The 20,128-nt window shown below is 40.1% G+C and overlaps 1 protein-coding gene across 5 annotated transcripts in view; it reads left to right on the top strand.

The window, feature by feature from the left end:
• The window catches only part of asic1b (acid-sensing (proton-gated) ion channel 1b), a 248,612-nt gene that overhangs the window by 207,604 nt on the left and 20,880 nt on the right, over nucleotides 1-20,128 (top strand). For all 5 annotated transcript variants that reach the window (XM_067415505.1, XM_067415508.1, XM_067415506.1 and 2 more), the window contains 3 exons: nucleotides 7,343-7,493; nucleotides 14,970-15,097; nucleotides 18,962-19,112. In XM_067415505.1, the coding sequence (XP_067271606.1) occupies nucleotides 7,343-7,493; nucleotides 14,970-15,097; nucleotides 18,962-19,112 (430 nt within the window). The remainder of the gene's footprint in view (nucleotides 1-7,342; nucleotides 7,494-14,969; nucleotides 15,098-18,961; nucleotides 19,113-20,128) is intronic.

The following is a 20,128-nucleotide window of genomic DNA, read 5'->3' as shown; positions in this document are numbered from 1 at the left end:
AGTCGACGAATTGCAGTTTAAGTCACTTCCGTATTGGCTTCAACAAAAACTGGGGGAGGTTGCCACTTGGTATTCACGCAAACACTGTCAGTTATGATTGAAGTTAACATAAACAGTTGAGAAAGAAAAAGCATTTGTAATAGTATAATGGATCTGTGCATCCGCTCTTAAAGTGACAGCAGAAAATTATGAGATAATATTAAAAATATCTATATGGCCATTTTTTCCACATGGTATCGATGCCAAAATTGTGGCCAGTGAAAATGCTGAGTGGCTAAAAACTTTTGAAAACCACTAATCACAGTGGCTGATGAGCAAAAAAAATTTATGTCAAGCTCAGTATAGAAGTGAAAAATATAATTATATTAAACTTTTACAATAAGTTTGTGTTAACACAATACATAATACAGTTTTAGTATAATAAAGCCCCTTTTACACTGCAAGTCGGACCCGCAATATTCCCCGAACATTGCCGGGTTGCCTTCTGTGTGAAAGCAACCCCGTCCCGGAATTGATTACCGAATTGAACCCGGGTCGGGGACCTAGTAACATTGCGGGGTTCGATCCGGGACGAGCGCTGTGTGAACAAAAGCCGAAACTAATGCCGCAACGGATGTGACGTAGTGATGACGTAGTTATCGTGCGACTCCTAGAGCTTGTTTTTTCAATAATACAACCCTGCAGTGCCAGAAGAGCTCGTCGGTGTTTTAAACGCAGAGAGTGTTCGTATACAAAAGAAACTAAAAATTAAACAAGCAGAAATGTGCGCAAACTGGACACAAGTCGAGACCACGGAGCTCCTTACTATCCGCGCTGAAGCTGAGATCGTTTGCCAGCTCAGTGGAATGGTACATGATGCGGTCGTTTATGAGCAAATAAAAATAAAAATGCAACAGCGTGGTTTTTCGAGAGAGTCATCAGTAAGCTGAAGACTTTGAAAAAAAATTCCAGCGTACACGTTATCTCATTAACTCTCTGGAAAGAAGTCAATATTGAAAAACATGTAGTAATTTGAGCATTTAGCATAAACAACAATGCCGCTAGTTGCTGGTCAACAGCCATGTTTACAAAGCAATGAGAACACTTCCGTTTTGCCTTTCCTTATTCTTTGGCGCCAATCTTTTTCGACTCATACATTATACATCACATCCGGATGTCACGTGTCAACTCGATCCGGGACCGTTACGGGTTGTGTGCGAAAGCGCACAGATTACGGTATTTCGCTGGCAGTGTGAATGGACCAAATCTAGCGGCCCGGGAACAAATGCCGGGTCGCATTATCCGTGTATTTGCCGGATTCGCAGAGTGAAAGGGGCTTAATACAGTTTCATTGCAGAATAATCAAGCATAGTGTTAGCTCTGGGAAGTCACGTCAGTCAAGCTTGTGTCATCTGACTCTCAGCTGATCCAAATCTACGAATACAATGCCTATCACAGTATCCCAATAGATACGTTCAGTATTATTAGCAGCTTTATTGCATTGCTCAGGACCGAATTACCCAGCTCAGGACTTCTGATATTTCTCTTTAAATCCAAATGTCACTTATGTTGCTTTTGTTCAGTTTACCCTGAAGGGGGTTATCGCTGTGCTCCCTGCTCTTATCCATGCTAGGCTGCATGGATTAGCAGAGTTCTTTCCCGGAACAGAACCATACCGCCAATCCAAACTATATGCTAATTGTCAATCACCTTTGGCGATTGTGGTCCTGATGGAAAAATAAAAATGCTGGGTTTGTTTTTTGCCCAAAGTTGGGTCAAATATGGACAAACCCCAACCATTTTAACCCATCATCTGGGTCTGTCCATATTTGACATCATCTCATTTGACCCAACATTGGCACATATGGAAAGAAGTTAATTATTTTTAATTTAGTGCAGCTTACATAAAATGTATTCACTTCTTAAGAAGATGTGGCCCTTTTTATTGCATTGTTAACTTCTCATGACTTTTTACGCAGGGTAGTTTTATTTTCAAAGAAATTGCTGATTAAGGCTGTGAGTTCTCCGCTTCTCCCCTGCAATTCTCTTCCACTCTACTGAGTCTCTGAACAGAGTCTGCCAGCTGACAGCGTCCTACTGGGAGATCAGAGCGCTTCGCTCCCTCAAACTCCCCTCAGCGGCCAGAAAGTTTTAAAGCCGTTCCATTTTTTATAAAGTCCCTTTACAAAGGGTAGAAATGATAATGTATTATTGATGTCTTCATTCCCAGCGGAGGCTGTTCTCTTTGTATTAAAGCAACAGAGACACACAAGATGCTTGATGACACTCAGTGCCTGAGTTTTCACACTAAAAATGTAACGCACCTTAGAGCTCCATTTGTGTGCATTATTAGGTTTAATCAAAGCGTTTTAATATGTTTATTCAGCTCACCGATAGTATGATGTTCATAGCTATAGCGATTTCCGTGAATGACGTGTGCTGTCCATAGACTGTAAAAAAATATGGACGTAGTGTCCGTGACGTCACCCATAGGATTCCGATAAGCCGTTCTGAAGCTTAAAGTAGGGGCGAGCTGGGCGTTGCGATCTTGTGAGCGGGTCATCACGTGTCACTCCCGGATAACAGAGAATGGGCAAAAAGGCGGGATGTGGGCGGAGCTTTGGTGACGCAATGACTATAGACGGCGGATAAATGGCTATCCATGAGATTCTGCTCCATTCTGGAGCCTGCCTCTAGTGGCCAGTCGAGGAATTGCAGTTTACATTACTTCGGTATTGGCTTCAAGAGAGATCGCGGGAGGTTGCCGCTTGGTGCTATTGTACTTCTGCAGCATATACTTGGAGTTCCCTGCGCGAGAGCGCCCTCTGACTGTTGGAGCAGCGTTTGAGAAGGTCTTAGAAGCTATGCATGCAATTATCGCAACCTCTGCCAAATCGCGTGCGATTTTATTGCGATTTATCGTGCAGCCCTAATAGGTAGTGTGGTTTAGGACAAGCATCACCAGTACTGTTGCTCTTATTCAGGGGTTAGCGATGTGTTCAAACCCCTTCCATAATGGATTTTAAATACACCTTTTATAGATGCTGACAAAATAATGAAATGAATATCTGTCCTCAAAATAACTCGAAAATACTCTGACCAGGCACGTACAGTGTTCCTGATTCATTTTCAGTGTAGAGCGACTTGTGAAGCCTTTTGGCTATTATAAACATGTTCAAAAGCTTTGTTAGCATATGAAGGTCGTCGCGAAGGCCCGTTCTTTCAAAATAACAGGCGGGCAGCCGCGCTCAATGGGCCGACGGCATCATTGAGGGAACTTCATTGTGAAGTTTCTCAGAACACTTCCACTAGCATCGACTCTCCCGGGTCCCAAGGTCAACGCCACCCTTACCAACTACTCTGTGTTGCCACGGTTACCACAGCAACTCTCTCTCGTCTTGGCAACAGCCTTGCTTATGTTTGCTAGACGGTTCATAGGCTGTTATCTCATCAGGAGTAGTTTAGATGCTGAAGAAGCTCTGGAGCACTTATTGTCGGTAATGGTAAAAGGGAGTCGTTATTCTGATACATTTAATACATGTTTGTTTAGACGAGGTCAGAGCTTTTAAAAGCATTATTTTTGATATTCTTTTTGGGCATTATATGTGCCTTTTGAATGTTCAAATCAATTCTTAAACTCTGTTTGATGCCCAAAATGATGTCTAGGGATGGTATGCTGGTCCAGGGTAGTATTAGAGAATTATAGGGCCAGTTAAATGAAAATTTACTTCACCCAGAAATGAAAATTTACTTGATCATTTACTTGCCCTCACACTCTAAATAATGCTGGGTTATTTTTTAACCCAAAATGCTGGGTTAAGACTGTTGGGTAATGTTTATTTGATCACATTTTAAACACCATTGGGTAGTTTCAAATTTCCAGTCGTTGGGTTAAACCTGCTGGGTCGCAATGCTTGGTTGATTCTACCCAGCGCTTGGTTGTTTCATGTGCTTCTCGCCTTGATTCGTTTAAATTCGCTCCCAAACTGTCATTTTGAAAGGACAATGCAAAAGGCAAAGCCACTGGTTGCAGATGTTTTAAGATATGTTCATATATTTTCATTAATAATAATTTTAATTAGCATAATTATAGTTTTTTTTTTTCTTCGCGGCAACAATTCTTATAAGCTTACATGACGGTAAGACAACAAAAGTTTTACCTCAGAATCCGATGCACTGTACTGACTCGTGTTAGTTTAGGTAGGCATGTGAGACGATAGATTAATACAGTTTGTGATTACACAGAACCATGATCCCCTTACGAAAATTAAACATGGTTGTATGTAGGGATGTCACAAGTACCAGGACCAAGTACATACTGCATTGTTAAAAATGTGACGATAGTATCTGTAAAGTTATAGCATCGACTCACAACAAGTAGACTATATTCGGTCCCGCAGCTGCGTTCAGTCACGTCACGCAGGGCTCCAGACTGTAGCCGAATATATACGAGTGTCGGTGTATATTAAATACTCTTTAAATATTAACGTTACTCTTCCATGTTTTGCGTCTCTGTGTGAATGACGGGGGCGCGTGTCATATCATGAAAACTGACTCAAGTCACGGTAACCCGTCAAAATCAAAGTTCGATTTAAACGTGAATAAACGACTTTTTAACAGTCTAAACATGCATTCTTCATTTGTTCTTTCACGATTGTCTAGTTTTGCAGTAGGCTAATGCACAGGATACATTTTAAGAACAACCCAGCAAGAATAACTAAGAATAGCAAATCCATTAATGGTAAAAATTTACTACATTTGGGTTTTTTTCAACAGCCCATCCTGCTGGGTTAAAATGCTATTGGGTTAATTTAACCCAGCATGTGTTCTGTCCAATATTTACCCAGCGCTGGGTTGCCAATTGGGTTGTTTTTAACCCAGCCATTTTTTGTGCATGTAGGGTTAGCTCAATACCACAATTTTGGCTTCAGTACCGGATCACAATCTAATACTGTAGTATTGAATTCAATTGATACCATACAGGGTCTGAATTTCTATGTGGGTCTGCGAGTTTTGCATATAATTTTACTTGCACAAATGCTGTGATTGGTCTGCTAGAACTCCTCTCTTGAAGATTACACATGCAGCATGTGTAATTGGACGGACGTGGACAACGACGCAAAACATGATCCTTTTACTGCATGATTCATGGCAATGCGTCAGTGTTGGCCTTTTTTAAAAGCATGTATACAAAAATGTCAGTCATTGACTCATGGATGTCTAGAGTCTCATAGACTTTGAGTTCTGTCTCAGAACAGATTCTGTATCTTTTTATGCTGTCCTCACCAGGATGTGTATAAATGCTCCATCTGTGAATATGTGCATGTGCACTGGATGAATCGACCATTCATCTGTCTGTGTGTAGCATTTCATCTCACACACACTGACACATCTTTCAATGGCTTTGAGAGGTTTCTGTCGCAAAGCAAAAGCTGTCTGTAACACATGTTGCATTTCTTTCGGAGATGTGATTCCCTGGGGAGCCGCTACCGTTTTCTTTTGTTACTGAGTTCTCTAAAAGATGTGTCTGTTTCATTTCCTCCACACTGAAATCCTCTTACTTGTCCGCGATGGTAATCAGGTGTTCCTGCAGTGGGGAGCGGATGTGTTTCTGACACGCCATGCTCTCCATATCCTGCTGTCTGTGATCTCATTAGATGTCCATTAGTTCAGTTTCAATTAAGACTGGCGGCATGAGCCCCTCTGCCCGAGTGTAGATCACGTGAAGAGTTAGAGATGCTCTTTAATTATTCAAATGATTACCTGCCTTGAAAGACTTTGATTTTAGCAGGAAGTGCAAGTAGGTCATTCATGCTGTAAAACACCTTTGAACTTGAATGAATATGCTTGATTTTACATTTAAGATGAATAAAAGGTTTTCATAAATTGAACACCTCAACGGTATTAATTATAACTTGATTATTAACACAGATCAGGCATAACATTATAATTAATATTGTGTTGGTCTCCCTTTTGCTGCCAAAACAGCCCTGACCAAAACCTCAATACAACAAAAAGATTTGCTCCTCAATCTATTTCTCAAGCATTTATGCTTTGTGGGAGGACATATTATCCTGCTGAAAGAGCCACAGCCACCAGGGAGTTCAGTTTTCAAAGGGTGTACATGGTCTGCAACAATGCTTAGGTTGTACGTGTCAAAGTAACATCCACATGGATGTCAGGACCAAAGGTTTCCCAGCAGAACATTGACCAAAGCATCACACTGCCTCCGCCGGCTTACCTTTTTCCCATAGTGCATCCTGGGGCCATGTGTTCCCCGGGTAAGCGACGAACACCCACCCAGTCATAGCCTAGAAATCTAGACGCACCCTAGCGGCAGCAAATCTAATCTGCCCGCAAGTGTCTTCTAGGAACTCTCAATACTCTTCTGAGCTGTATTTCCCTCACTCTTGCCGGGCCAATCACATCGTGTATAGAGTCGGTGGGCGGGGCCATAATGACGACGGCCGAGTTGCGTTTGCGTGCTTCTAGTAAACACAGAAACTGGCGAACGGCGGCGGTCTTTCGAATCAGCTTTGACCGCGACTCTGGAAGACTTGGAGTTAAGCTTTTCTCTGAGAAAAGAACAAAGAACGGCACTGAAGTCATTCTTAAAAAGGGAAGATGTGTTCGGAGTTTAGCCGACCGGATACGGTGAATGTTTAATCTATCAACAAGCTCTGTTTCACCTTCGTTGCTCTGGTTGGTGTAGCGCTATCCTATCGCGTGCAGAGGGAGTTTGAAAGACAACCGTTTATCCCGCCCCTCGGATTGAGCTGTCAATGGTGAGTTTCCAGACCAAACATCTTGATGTGGGTCTGGCTTGTCAGGCTAACACAGTCATCCACGTGATGTGAAATCAAATGTGATTCATCGGACCAGGCCACCTTCTTCCATTGCTCCGTGGTCCAGTTCTGATACTTACTTTTGGCTTTGGCACTTTTGGCGCTTTCAGCGGTGGACAGAGGTCAGCATGGGCATCCTGACTTGTCTGCGGCTATGCAACCACATACACAACAAATTGTTTTCACACATTGGCCCTTGTCAAACTCGCTCAAATCCACTTGCCCATTTTCCCTGCTTCTAACACATCAACTTTGAATAATTCCCACCCACTAACATGTGCCATGATAATCAGTGTTATTCACTTCACCGGTCATAATGTTATGCCTGATCAGTGTATTAATAATAATTCCACATATATTGATAAGCATTTGATGAATTCATGCTGCTGTGATCACTAGAAAATCATTAAACGTTATTCTTTTTATTGCTTTCTTTTGAAGAGTGAGAAAAGTGCAACGTTAATTTGGGACAAATAAAGAATCCATCATTGATAAAAAAATGTTTTCCTTTTTTTCAGATCTTCACACGCTATGGAAAATGCTACACCTTCAACTCCGGACAGGACGGACGACCACTGCTGGTCACTATGAAGGGAGGGATGGGAAATGGCCTGGAGCTGATGCTGGATATCCAGCAGGACGAGTACCTGCCCGTGTGGGGAGAGACTGGTACGAATCATTAACCCCAGTAATCTCATGTGCCTTCTCTGTTTTAGATCTCCTAAACAACTCTACAAGAGCTTACGTTGATATTCGTGTTGCAGTCCCCAGAGGAATGAACGATCTTTTTCAGATTTGTATCCATCAGATCAACAGTTATCTAGTTTTACACTGCTAATTCCCAAGAGAATTTCACTCTAAAACGATTCCTGCTGAAACTCTCGGGATTCCACTCATTCTTCCAGGCAGATTTGCATAAAATCAGCACAACCTGAGCCGTCTAAACATCAATAATCTGCTTATGAGGGTTTAGTTTAGGATTAATCTGTGTTTGCTAGACTGGCACAGACTTTAATATTAATCAACAGGTTAAACTGAACGGACCGTGAATTAACTGTTAAATTATGTCGTAAAGCTCACCGCGAGGGACAGAATCAATGCAAATCCATGAGAATACTGCTAGCGGGTATAGACACAGAAAATCATTTGCACATTAGCTCTGTTCCAAAACCAGATTTACTCACAGCAAACCCTCTTTTGGTATTAAAAAACTACTGTCAGTATTTACTAAAAACACACACAGTGAAAAAAAAGTGATGAAAAGGCATGGGCAGGGATATTTTTGCGGCTGACCTTTGCGCTAGTCAATTTACTGGTGTTATATATACTGGTGCGATATAATTTACCGCCTAAAAAGCATGTCTTAATCAGATGCTAATTTACGCTGCTCTTGGTAATTATTAAAATGATTTGGCTGTGTCAATTTTCTTTAATTTGTGTCGTCAGTTAGCCTAGAAATCTAGACGCACACTAGCGGCAGCAAATCTAATCTGCCCGCAAGTGTCGTCTAGCAACTCTCAATACCTTTCTGAGCTGTAATCGTCTAACTCTTGCCGGGCCAATCACATCATGTATAGAGTCGGTGGGCGGGGCCATAATGACGACGGCCGAGTTGCGTTTGCGTGCTTCTAGTAAACACAGAAACTGGCGAACGGCGGCGGTCTTTCGAATCAGTTTTGACCGCGACTCTGGAAGACTTGGAGTTAAGCTTTTCTCTGAGAAAAGAACAAAGAACGGCACTGAATTCATTCTTAAAAAGGGAAGATGTGTTCAGAGTTTAGCCGACCGGATACGGTGAATGTTTAATCTGTCAACAAGCTCTGTTTCACCTTCGTTGCTCTGGTTGGTTGTAGCGCTATCCTATCGCGTGCAGAGGGAGTTTGAAAGACAACCGTTTATCCCGCCCCTCAGATTGAGCTGTCTATGGTGAGTTTCCAGACCAAACATCTTGATGTGGGTCTGGCTTGTCAGGCTAGTCGTCAGTAGGTCACACACTGAACTTTCCAATCCCATCTGTGCTTTTATGGAATTGTGATATCTTGAATATTATTTTGATAATCGATTAGTTGGCCAATTATTTTTTTCGATTAATCGGACCAAAAAATAAAAAATAAAAATGTTTTATTGACAAAACACACTATTCCACATCCTGCCCAATGCTGTCCTTCAAACAAATGTGTCAGCTGAGTATGAAAACACATAGTGAATATATCTACCTTTACAAAAATGAAGCCTTGTTTTACATAAAATAAAACAAAAATAATATTAATAAATAAATAACAGGGTTATTGTACTTATTCAATGCTAACCACAAATTAATCATAGTTTTGCTATGTTTGTTGTTAGTCTATGGAGAGTTGCTGCTAGACGACACTCGCTGCAAATTAGATTTGCTGCTGCTAGGGTGTGTTTAGATTTCTAAGCTACGATCGATACAATCATTCAATATAATCAATACAGCAAAACATGGTTTTATTAGAATGAAAAGATGGTTTTACAATCTAATAGAACCATGGTTATTTTTTGCTAGGGTATGTTTGTGCTGTATATTATGTGGGGGGGGGGGGGGGGAAGTTACTAAGCAAAATGAGTTTAAATCCCCACATTAAAATGATATTAAAGAAAAACAAAAACAAACTCCAGATCTATTACCAGATAAGAGGAATGTTCTGCAGGAACACACACACACACACACACACACACACACACACATCTCTCTCTCTCTCTCTCTCTCTCTCTCTCTCTCTCTCTCTCTCTCTCTCTCTCTCTCTCTCTCTCTCTCTCTCTCTCTCTCTCTCTCTCTCTCTCACACACTCTCTATGGACACAGTATCTGTTACTGTCATTTCTTACTGTAGTAATGTCTTACATTTATATTCAAATTACACCTTTATCACTTTCCAGTCGCTACTCATAAAATACTTGAACTACATGTTAACTTTTAAAACTTCAAAAATGTAGCATCCAACAACAGATATTTCAGCTAAATTAATGTTTTTGCACTGAACTTCTCCCTCAGTCTCGACTGCATTCTGCAATGGCGCTCGTTCAGTGATGTCTGAAGTTTAACAGACTGTCAGGACGCACTTCAATGCAAAATGGAAATACTCGCATGAATTAGTAGCATTTACAGATGAGGATATAACTTCTCTATACAGATCAATGGATATAACCTGTAAAATGAATGTTTTGTGCTGAGGACACATGTACACACACATTTGTCAAAGCACATGACAGGGTGTGTTTAACGCTAATGCATTCGCTTGAAGCTTAAAATAAACAATTCTCATCATGTACCTTTCCTCTGTTTCCACTCCACTATTTCAAGATGCACATTTTGTCCATAAAATGCATTATTTAGTGCTATAATTTGGCGCGACTGGTCAAAGCTTTGCATAGAGAGAGCAGACCTCACTAATCGATAAGGAGAATCGTTATCAATGATTTTCATTATCGAATAGTTGTTGCAGCCCTACATATTAATTTAGTAAATTAAATTGTTGGCCTATAATTATTGATTCAAAATGCTTGACTTGAATTAATTTCAAGTAAATTTTCAATTAAGTTAATGTTAGTGTGTTAAAACAGGCTAAATAGTCTTTCTTTATTAAATTAAACCGTGTTATGCCTTAAAGAAACAAAGACCATGGATTTGGCCAAAATTAGGCATCTGAAAATGTTTCATAATTAGGCTATATGGTCATTTTTATTATATTCATACTTTTCAGTTAGCTTAGTGGATTGTCTTGACCTGTCCACCATGTTGAATTGTTTTTCACTGAGCTTGTTATAGTTTACTGTGGGATAAAGTACAGGCCATGTTGCCTTAAAGAAAATTGTGTATCATAACTATGCCTATGACTTCTTAAAAATCTGTTTTTAGGGAGCTCACTTTTGGAACAGAGCTCTTGACATAAATCAACAATAAAATAACGACGATAGAAACCAGATCAACACTCAGTTGAATTGTTTATCAGACTAAGCCTTAAAAAACGATCAAGCACAGCACTTCAGTAAACAACAGCAGCGGACGCTGGACATGTTTGCCTGCTGAAGGTCAGAATGCCGCGAGGAGAAAACTTTGGTGACCTTTCCAGTAAAAGTTCAATCTGTTCGGAGCACTCAAGATGCAGAAAGTGACGTCAGGCTGGATCCAATTGATCGGAAAATGGCAAATATACAAACTCAAATTACAGCTGCAAGTCTGCAAGCCAATTACATGTGATGCAATACGTCCAGATTTGGAAGTGAAACTCGCTCAGCGGGACCTGTTTAACTTCTCCACACCTCTGTAATTGAAAAGAGAGAGGGGGTAGATGGGAAACTCTGCACACCTGCCTGTGTCACCACCCGACATTTACCGAGATTGTTTTTATAATGCTGTGATTTCCAGAGGAGTTCTGCTCGCACTCCTTCAAATTTCTCCCAACGGCAGGTGCTCTCTGAGGTCTCAGATATCTAATCACGTCCTCCAAGCAGCTCTCTGGTTACTCGGGTGAGAGCTGTCGTGATATCTTTTCTACAGCTGACTGGATTTCACCGTAATTACAGAGCAGCTGTCTCAAAGTCTTGACAATGCCAGGCTCGTTCAAAAACTGCATTGTCAGACTCGGCACTGTTTCCTCTCCAAGGCTTTACGCTCTACACTTAACCTGGGGTTAGCGTCCTGTTAACCCTGAGTTAGCACACGGGTCAAGCTTTTAACCCTGGGGTATGAAGCCCTGCTAACCCTGAATTAGATACCATAGGGGTACAACATGAAACAATGCAGGGCTGAAATGTTTTTAGCATCAGGCAGCCAATCGTAAACTGTCCATTGCTTGCCTAATTAAATATTCATGAGCTTTATATAGTCACAGCTACTTTTATTAATTTCTTTCAAGTTTCAGCATGTGAGGAAAATCATTTAAACGCCGTTATCTGTGAAACCAGGCATCAGACTTCACTAAATGCTGTGACCTTTCCTCAGACAAGTAGTCATTAAAACCGTAGTCATTTATGCACTTAAGAACATTGTAAAATCTTGAAGCCTGACTAGGCGAGATTAATTAAAAACCCAGGGTTGAGTTTAGCAAGGCCTGCTATTGACTGTAAACTGAGTACATTCTGTCTGCTGGGTGATTCACCGGATGATCTGCTAATATACAATTTATTAAACAGGGCATCTGTGAGTTTACTGTGGCCGGCTGTGTAATTTCCCCCATGTTATTCGGCTGGTGTAATGATCATTAAGCAGATGTTTAAAAGGGGAAAACTGCAGCAAACCAGGTGGGAGACGTCTGTAACTATGTGCTCATTGAGGATGTGCTTGGAAACTGCATTTGTAACAATAGTCATTAGTAGTGTCATGTGTGGACCGATCTGTTGACTAAATGAAAATCCAGCAGGCTGTGGAAGAAAGCCAGTGTTTAGATTGTAATATGTTGATTTAAAGCATTTAAATGAGGCTGGGTAATGCCAAACCCAGCCTATAATCTTCGCTAACACCCTCAAAAGTGTTTGCTCGGCTGTCCATAGAGAAACCTGAAGATTATTCCTGTTTACAGTCTGCGGATGATGCATGGCTAAATGTCAAAATATTATAGGCGTCAAGCTGTTTGAAATATCCTGAGACTAGTCTGGTTTCCTGCCAGTGTAACTGTTTGTTGTTGGTTTGTTCATATTGTATAATGTATTTTAACATTTTGAAAATCGTTTATTTGCTGTGCTGTGCATATAAACTGTGCCTGCAATTAACTCTTGTTAATCTAGAGCCAAATGTTTATACTCAGCCTTATTTGCTGCTTTATGCAGTGTTTTATTGCAATCGCTACATATCTTTATGGTCTTACATGCTGTTTATTCATATTAGCTGTGGGTCGACTACCAAAGAGTGTTAGTGTTCTTTTACACTCGTCTCTGTAAATGTTTACTTAAACCAAAGTTTGATTGTCATGTGGTAGAAGCTTTACAAATTGTATTAAAAGAGATTGTGTGTACCGGTTTTTGGTCAAATTAGTAATACCGTGGTCTTATCTGAATTTAATTGGAGAAAAATACAGGTCATCCAATTTGTTTATTTTTAACACAATCTATCAACTTGGATAATTTAGAGATTTCATCTGGTCGTGATGAAATATATAATGAAGTATCATCGGCATAACAGTGGAAACTAATTCCATGTTTTCTTATAATATTACCAAGTGACAGCATATAAAGTGGGTACGGAAAGTATTCAGACCCTGTTAAATGTCTTTGTTATATTTTTGTGTCTTATATATACTTTTTCTCATTAAAATACACAAATCACCCCATATTGACAGATAAACAGAATTGTTGACATTTTTGCAGATTTAATAAAAAAGAAAAACTGAAATATCACATGGTCCTAAGTATTCAGACCCTTATCTCAGTATTTAGTAGAAGCACCATTTTGATCTAATACAGTCATGCTTTTTTTTTGGGAAAGATACAACAAGTTTTTCACACCTGGATTTGGGGATCCTCTGCATTTCCTCCTTGCAGATCCTCTCCAGTTCTGTCAGGTTGGATGGTAAACTTTGGTGCACAGCCATTTTCAGGTCTCTCCAGAGATGCTCAATTGGGTTTAAGTCAGGGAATCATGGAGTTGTTGTGAAGCCACTCCTTCGTTATTTTAGCTGTGTGCTTATGTCATTGTCTTGTTGGAAGGTGAACCTTCGGCTTAGTCTGAGGTCTTAGGCACTCTGGAGAAGGTTTTCGTCCAGGATATTCCTATATTCATCATTCCCTCGATTGCAACCAGTCGTCCTGTCCCTGCAGCTGAAAACACCCCCACAGCATGATGCTGCCTCCCCCATGCTTCACTGTTGGGACTGTATTGGACAGGTGATATTTTTCTCCACACATACCGCTTAAATTAAGGCCAAAAAGTTCTATCTTGGTCTCATCAGACCAGAGAATCTTATTTCTCACCATCTTGAAGTCCTTCAGGTGTTTTTTTAGCAAACTTTGATGTGTCTTGCACTGAGGAGAGGCTTCCGTCGGGCCACTCTGCCATAAAGCCCCAACTGGTGGAGGGCTGCAGTGCTGGTTGACTTTCTACAACTTCCCTCCATCTCCCGACTGCATCTTTGGAGCTCAGCCACAGTGGTATTTGGGTTCTTCTTTACCCCTCTCACTAAAGCTCTTCTCCCCCGATAGCTCAGTTTGGCCGAACGGCCAGCTCTAGGAAGGGCTCTGGTCGTCCCAAACATCTTCCATTTAAGGATTATGGAGGCCACAGTGCTCTTAGGAACCTTAAGTCCAGCAGACATTTTTTGTAACGTTGGTCAGATCTGCGCCTTGCCACAATTCTGTCTCTGTTCCTTTGACCTCATGATTCTCATTTGCTCTGACATGCATTGTGAGCTGTAAGGTCTTATATAGACAGGTGTGTGGCTTTCCTAATCAAGTCAAATCAGTATAATCAAACAGCCGGACTCAAGGATAATCAGAATAAATGGACAGCACCTGAGTAAAATATGTGTCACAGCAAAGAATACTTAGGACTCACAGTCTGAATACTTAGGACCATGTGATATTTCAATTTTTCTTTTTTAATAAATCTGCAAAAATGTCAACAATTTTGTGTTTTTCTGTCAATATGGGGTGATGTGTGTACATGAATGAGAAGAAATAAATAACTCAAATGATTTTAGCAAATGGCTGCAATATAACAAAGAGTTAAAAATTTAAGAGGGTCTGAATACTTTCCGTACCCACTGTATATTGAAAATAGCAGAGGACCTAACACAGACATTTGCAGCACTCTTACTGTCACTAATTTACTGACGCTATCTTTTTGAAAAGATCCCTTGTTGAATATTGAATGTTTAAACTTGCATTATTGAATTGTTTTACTGTTATAGTCACATTATTTTGCAATGTTTTTGTAGAATATGCTTTTTCGGGGACTCTAGTTTGGATTTAGCTTGTCTGACTAGTTGTCACACCAGTGACTTTCTTCATACAGTCTTCCTCTTCTTTTTCAATAAAAGAAGACTTTAGGGTTCAACTTGAGTCCGTTTGATGCTGTGATATAAGCTGAAAGGGCAGCCCATCTGATCTGATATCATCTGTTCTTCAGAGATACCTGCGTTGAGTACATGTCTAAGTCATCGTGTCTCATTTTCTCTCTCTCTCTCAGATGAGACGTCGTTTGAGGCGGGAATCAAAGTCCAGATCCACACTCAGGATGAACCGCCTTTCATCGATCAGCTGGGATTCGGAGTGGCTCCAGGCTTCCAGACGTTCGTCTCCTGCCAAGAACAGCGGGTACCAAATGATTGTTCTTTTTTTGTACATTTCTCAGTGCTGGACTTGTCTCAAAACGCACAGGACTGCGATTGTGTCTTTTTGCGATTGTGTTGTTTTAGTGCTTGTTTTTTTTATTAATTTCTTTGTTTGTTTTCAATGCATTAATGAGCAACCATTGTTTTGATGCAAATTAAGCTATTTTCAACCCAAATTCTGATCACTATAATGCAGTGTCAAATCTTCATTATATATTATGAAAAGTATCATAAAGCATGGTAGTAGTTGTTATACTGCCTTTAATGTTTAACAGTACAAGTTATTTTTGAGAATAACAAGACTGATTGCAGTAATGAATAAGAATTTGTCACATTTTGGTAATGAGATGTGCCTAATTTTAATGAAAAATATAGCTATAAGCAGGCATTAAAGGGGCGAGCACAGAGGCGGCAAGATAAGTCATGACTGCATAGCTGGGAGCATCAGTCCAACTGCAACAAGCAATTAAAAGCATATTAGGATAATTTTAGGCAAAATGCCTGAAAAATAAAATACAATCATTAGTAATGTGATTTAATGGTTTATCACTCTTAATCAATAGGTGGCGCTGTGACCAAATTGATGTTGTGTAGTCAGATTAAGGTGACAATGACCCATGCAAAGTCAATATGTCAGTATGACAGCCTTTTGGCATCATGACTCAACTTTGATGCAGTATACAAAAACTGTCTGAAATCCTTAACTTCTTACAGGCATGGTCTAAGGATGTTCCAACTCAAATTACGTGAAAATCTAGCAGAAGTTAGAAGCCCATTATTTAATATTTCCTTACCACTAGGGGGCACTACGTGGAAATTGTGCAGGTAACCTCAGGTCATGGTTGTAATAACACAGTCTAAGTTTGGACAGAATCCACTAAAGCTAGTGCAGAGCTGTAGTCTCACGTTCATTTTAGCGTGCGTTTTGCCCAATTCATTTGCGTGTTATTCGAATACGTTATTTGATGAATGAACTTAAATTCCAAAACTTTTTGTCAGCTTGGTCTGAAAATTATCTGGTTCAGCGTTCTTGAAAATTGGAGCAATTGTCTAGGAAGAGTTTGAAAAAGCTCAAATTGCCGGAACAATTTACATGATGGAAAATGGTGCAAAGTTGCTGTCGGAATCATCTTGAGCCAAGGAATCAGAGAGGGGAAAAAATGTCTAGCCCTTAGGGTTTAAAAGTTATTAGCATAAACATAAGGACAAATTTTGGACAGTTGGTGGCACTAGAGGGATTACGTTTGAGACTCTTTTTGCTGAGTTCAGACTGTCCTCTAACTGTGTGCCAAATATCATAACTTTCCCACAAACGGCTCTATGGGCAACCATAGACTTCAAATGTGCCTTTGCACCTTCGGTTTGATAAAGTCAAAATGCTATATCTCACGATCACAAAATAGGCTTCATTTTCACTATTCAAAGCTTCCTGTTTTTTTTTTTTTTTTTTTTTTTTGTGAGATAAGAAATGATCTGGACAGCTTTGTGAGATCCACCCAAAAAGAAATTTCATCTCCCACAACAACAAACATGATTTGATTTTCAAATGAGAGCAAACGGCCGACACAGAGCTCGACCCTACTGTCTGGAATAAATATTATTTATTTATAGGATTCCCAGAATCCATGTATAATTTTCATGAAGGCTGCATCATAGTATAAAAACCGCAACTTTGTTTCTGTGAGAACGAAAGAGGTGAAATCAAGGCGTATGCGATCGATAGATAAGCGTCAAAGAGACGGGCTGAAGATCTGACTCGCTACAGACAGACAGAAAGGTGGTTGATATGCACAGACGGCTTCCTGCTCCTTGTAATTGGAGGTCAGTGCGTCTCCCATGTGTGGTGGATTGATTTCAGTAACATTTCGCCTCATTTATTTTCCTCTTACACAAAGATCAGGCCGGCGTCTCCAGATGCACCACCGAGATTCAATGTCACTGGCTTTTACAGGATTAGCATCCATCTCTGTATGTCGCTCTCGTCATGGTTCACGCAGTCAGCGTTTGGGATTGACAGCCGTATTTACTAATGGATGTGACGATCAGATTGTCCCGGGCAGACAGGAGCAGATCGAATAATGTTTGCATGGACATCCGAGTTAACTTTAGTCAATCCACTTCACTTACTCAATGCCTGTTACCCTACAGACAGATAACCACAGATTGTAAGGTTTTTAAAGAGGTAAATTATTTCAGGGCACATTGAAACCCCTTGGATCCTCACCACCTTTCGCCCCGCTAGCGACGGCCCTGTTTAACAGGATAAGTCAGAAACATGTTTCTGTTTACTAATGCTTTCCATTGAATATGCCTAATTAATTTAAGTCCCTGATATTCATCTCACGCAATTAATAGGTGAAGTAATTCTTTGCAGTTCAGAGTTTGACATGTTGCCAAGCTAAAAAGGCAATACTCTAATAAGCATCAAAATAAATGTCACACACAAATTTTGGCCAGATTTAATTAGGCTGAACTACTTTACTATTTCTTTCACTGAGCCCAGTGCATTATGGGATTGGATACATGCAAAAAACAAGTTCTCTTAGGAGGCAGAAAATGACGCCTCATGCGTTCTTGTTGAAGACCACCCTATACCTTGAAATACTGCCTATATTGGCAGCTCACTACGTTTCGGAGTCAACTTGTCAGATGCTGTCGGTAGAATCTGAAACATTGCTTAAAGGTTTTATGTAGGAAGTTTATGAGTGGTGTTGAGGGGCGAATTCATATGCAGCGGCGTTATGTAAAGCATTTGCTCATCTTACCTTTTGTGTTTGGAGTTTGTGTGTATTTTTGGTGCATATGCAGCATTTGTTTATTGTGTGTGTGTGTGTGCATGTCTTAAGCTGATAGTGAGGTGTCTTCAGGGATTATAGCGTTGTCTAAAACTGAGTGAGCTGCCTACCTAGACATAATTTTAAGGCGTACGCATAGGCTGTTCCAAAATGTAGGCTGCATTATGCAGCCTTTTAAGATAAAGGCAGCATCAACTAATGCATTTTTATGAGCTCAGTTTGAAAAATTGAGAGACTTCTTGAGAGCCAATACTGTTTATAGCCACCTTATTTTGCCATGTGGAAATAAGCTATTTTCTCTTGACTTCCGATTCATTTTCTGCTAGAAATAACTAGAAGAATAAAAAAGTGCAGTAAAGAGCAAACCCAGTCATAGGCCTGAGCTGTAAACTGAGCTGTATACATCATCTGAAAAAAATAACTTCCCATTAATGTTTGGTTTGTTAGGATAGGGCCAAGATACAACTATTGGAAAATCTGGAATCTGAGGGTGCAAAAAAATAAATATTGAGGACAATCGCCTATAAAGTTGTTCAAATGAAGTTAGCGCATATTACTAATAATACAATTTTGATATAGGCCTATTAACGGTAGGACATTTACAAACTATCTTCATGGAACATCTTCACTTAATATGCTAATGATTTTTGGCATAAAATAATTTGTTTTAATTTTGAACTATACAATGTATTGTTGGCTATTGCCACAAATATACCTGTGCGACTTAAGACAGGTTTTGTGGTTCAGGGTCACAATTGGGCTACAAAGCAGTGTGTTTATGATCATGATACTTCATAAAAATATGATAAGTACAAGTTTGCAATATCAGGCAGCATAACATATGTTTTTGTAAGCTGAAAGCCTCAAACATTAAAGTTGTATTTAATTGAATTTTTAAAAGATATTGATACAAATAGTGATCAAGTTTCCTGTACACTTCATGTGAGAAGCATTGTTGTAAAGTGTTGCATTTTAAATGATTATATTTATATGGAATTCACCTGAGAGAAACAGTAATTCACCATTGCCGTTTCTTTCTGTCTGTCATGTAGCTGACGTATCTTCCTCCTCCATGGGGCGACTGCAAGTCGACGCCCATGGATTCTGAATTCTTCAGCACGTACAGTATCACCGCCTGCCGCATCGACTGTGAGACACGTTATCTGGTGGAGAACTGCAACTGCCGCATGGTGCACATGCCTGGTAAACAAACACACAACACACACACACACACACACACACAAAGAAATGCATCAATAGATCTATTGGTTATCTCTTGTGAGCCCCAAAAGCACAAATATTTCTCCTGAAATTCATCATTTTGGTTTCCTGATTCTGTATTCGGAATCTAAAAAAACCTAGAATAAAACACCTGGTTTAATGTTTAAGACGAAGTCTCATCTTTTTTTAGTACGTCTCTATTTTAGTGTGTTCTTCCCACCAGTTAAATAAATTACTGCCTATATTTTGTGGCTTGTTTTTCCTTTTCAGAATAAAATGTTTTCAAGCTGTTGCTTTTTAAGCGTGTGATGTTTCCAAAACCTTGCTGTTTAGCACGTCTTGCTTTAATTCTAGTTGCTAGTTTTTGGCTTAGTGAAAGAGGATTTTAACTTCAGTCGGTAGAAACCCCTAATTTCATGCAATCCTGTTAGAAACCAGCCCCCCACTGAGCTCTGCACCTCCGTTTGAAACACAGTCCTCTGATCATCTCAAACGACTTTGCCATTAACTCGATCTGAACTGCGTCAAACAGTGACTTGCTGTATCTTAAACGCCATCTACACAGCGTGACCGTTCTGGTTATCAACAAAGCTGCATGCACAGCACGCGGACAACATTGTTATACCGGTTTGTTTATTATAACCAGAGGTTTGTAGCTTTATTGATTTTGACAGGATTTTTTTTTTAGCGAACTAGTTTATTAGTACTCTAATTTTGCGGCCTCAGTGGCTTACATAGTCTAGACATGTTTTTCTTTCAGCATCTCATCAACTATGAGTTCTTTCTCTCGCTTCTTCTCACTGCAAGAGTCCTTGAGCTTTTCCAGGAAACTTAAAGACCTGAATAAATAAATTCATTAAAAGAGGAAATCAGATTTTTGAGGAGCGATTCGGTGCTGATAACAAGAGTGTGATGGCCGGCGACACGTTTTAATTAACAGACAGACAGAGGCCACTTCACTTCACCTTTAGCCAGAACATTGCGTTCCTCTCTCTCTC

The sequence above is a fragment of the Pseudorasbora parva genome, chromosome 14 (genome assembly GCF_024679245.1).
Source record: "Pseudorasbora parva isolate DD20220531a chromosome 14, ASM2467924v1, whole genome shotgun sequence".
Taxonomy (NCBI): Eukaryota; Metazoa; Chordata; class Actinopteri; order Cypriniformes; family Gobionidae; genus Pseudorasbora; species Pseudorasbora parva.
Note: the sequence above shows the minus strand (reverse complement) of the source record. Positions and strands in the feature narration are given on the sequence as shown.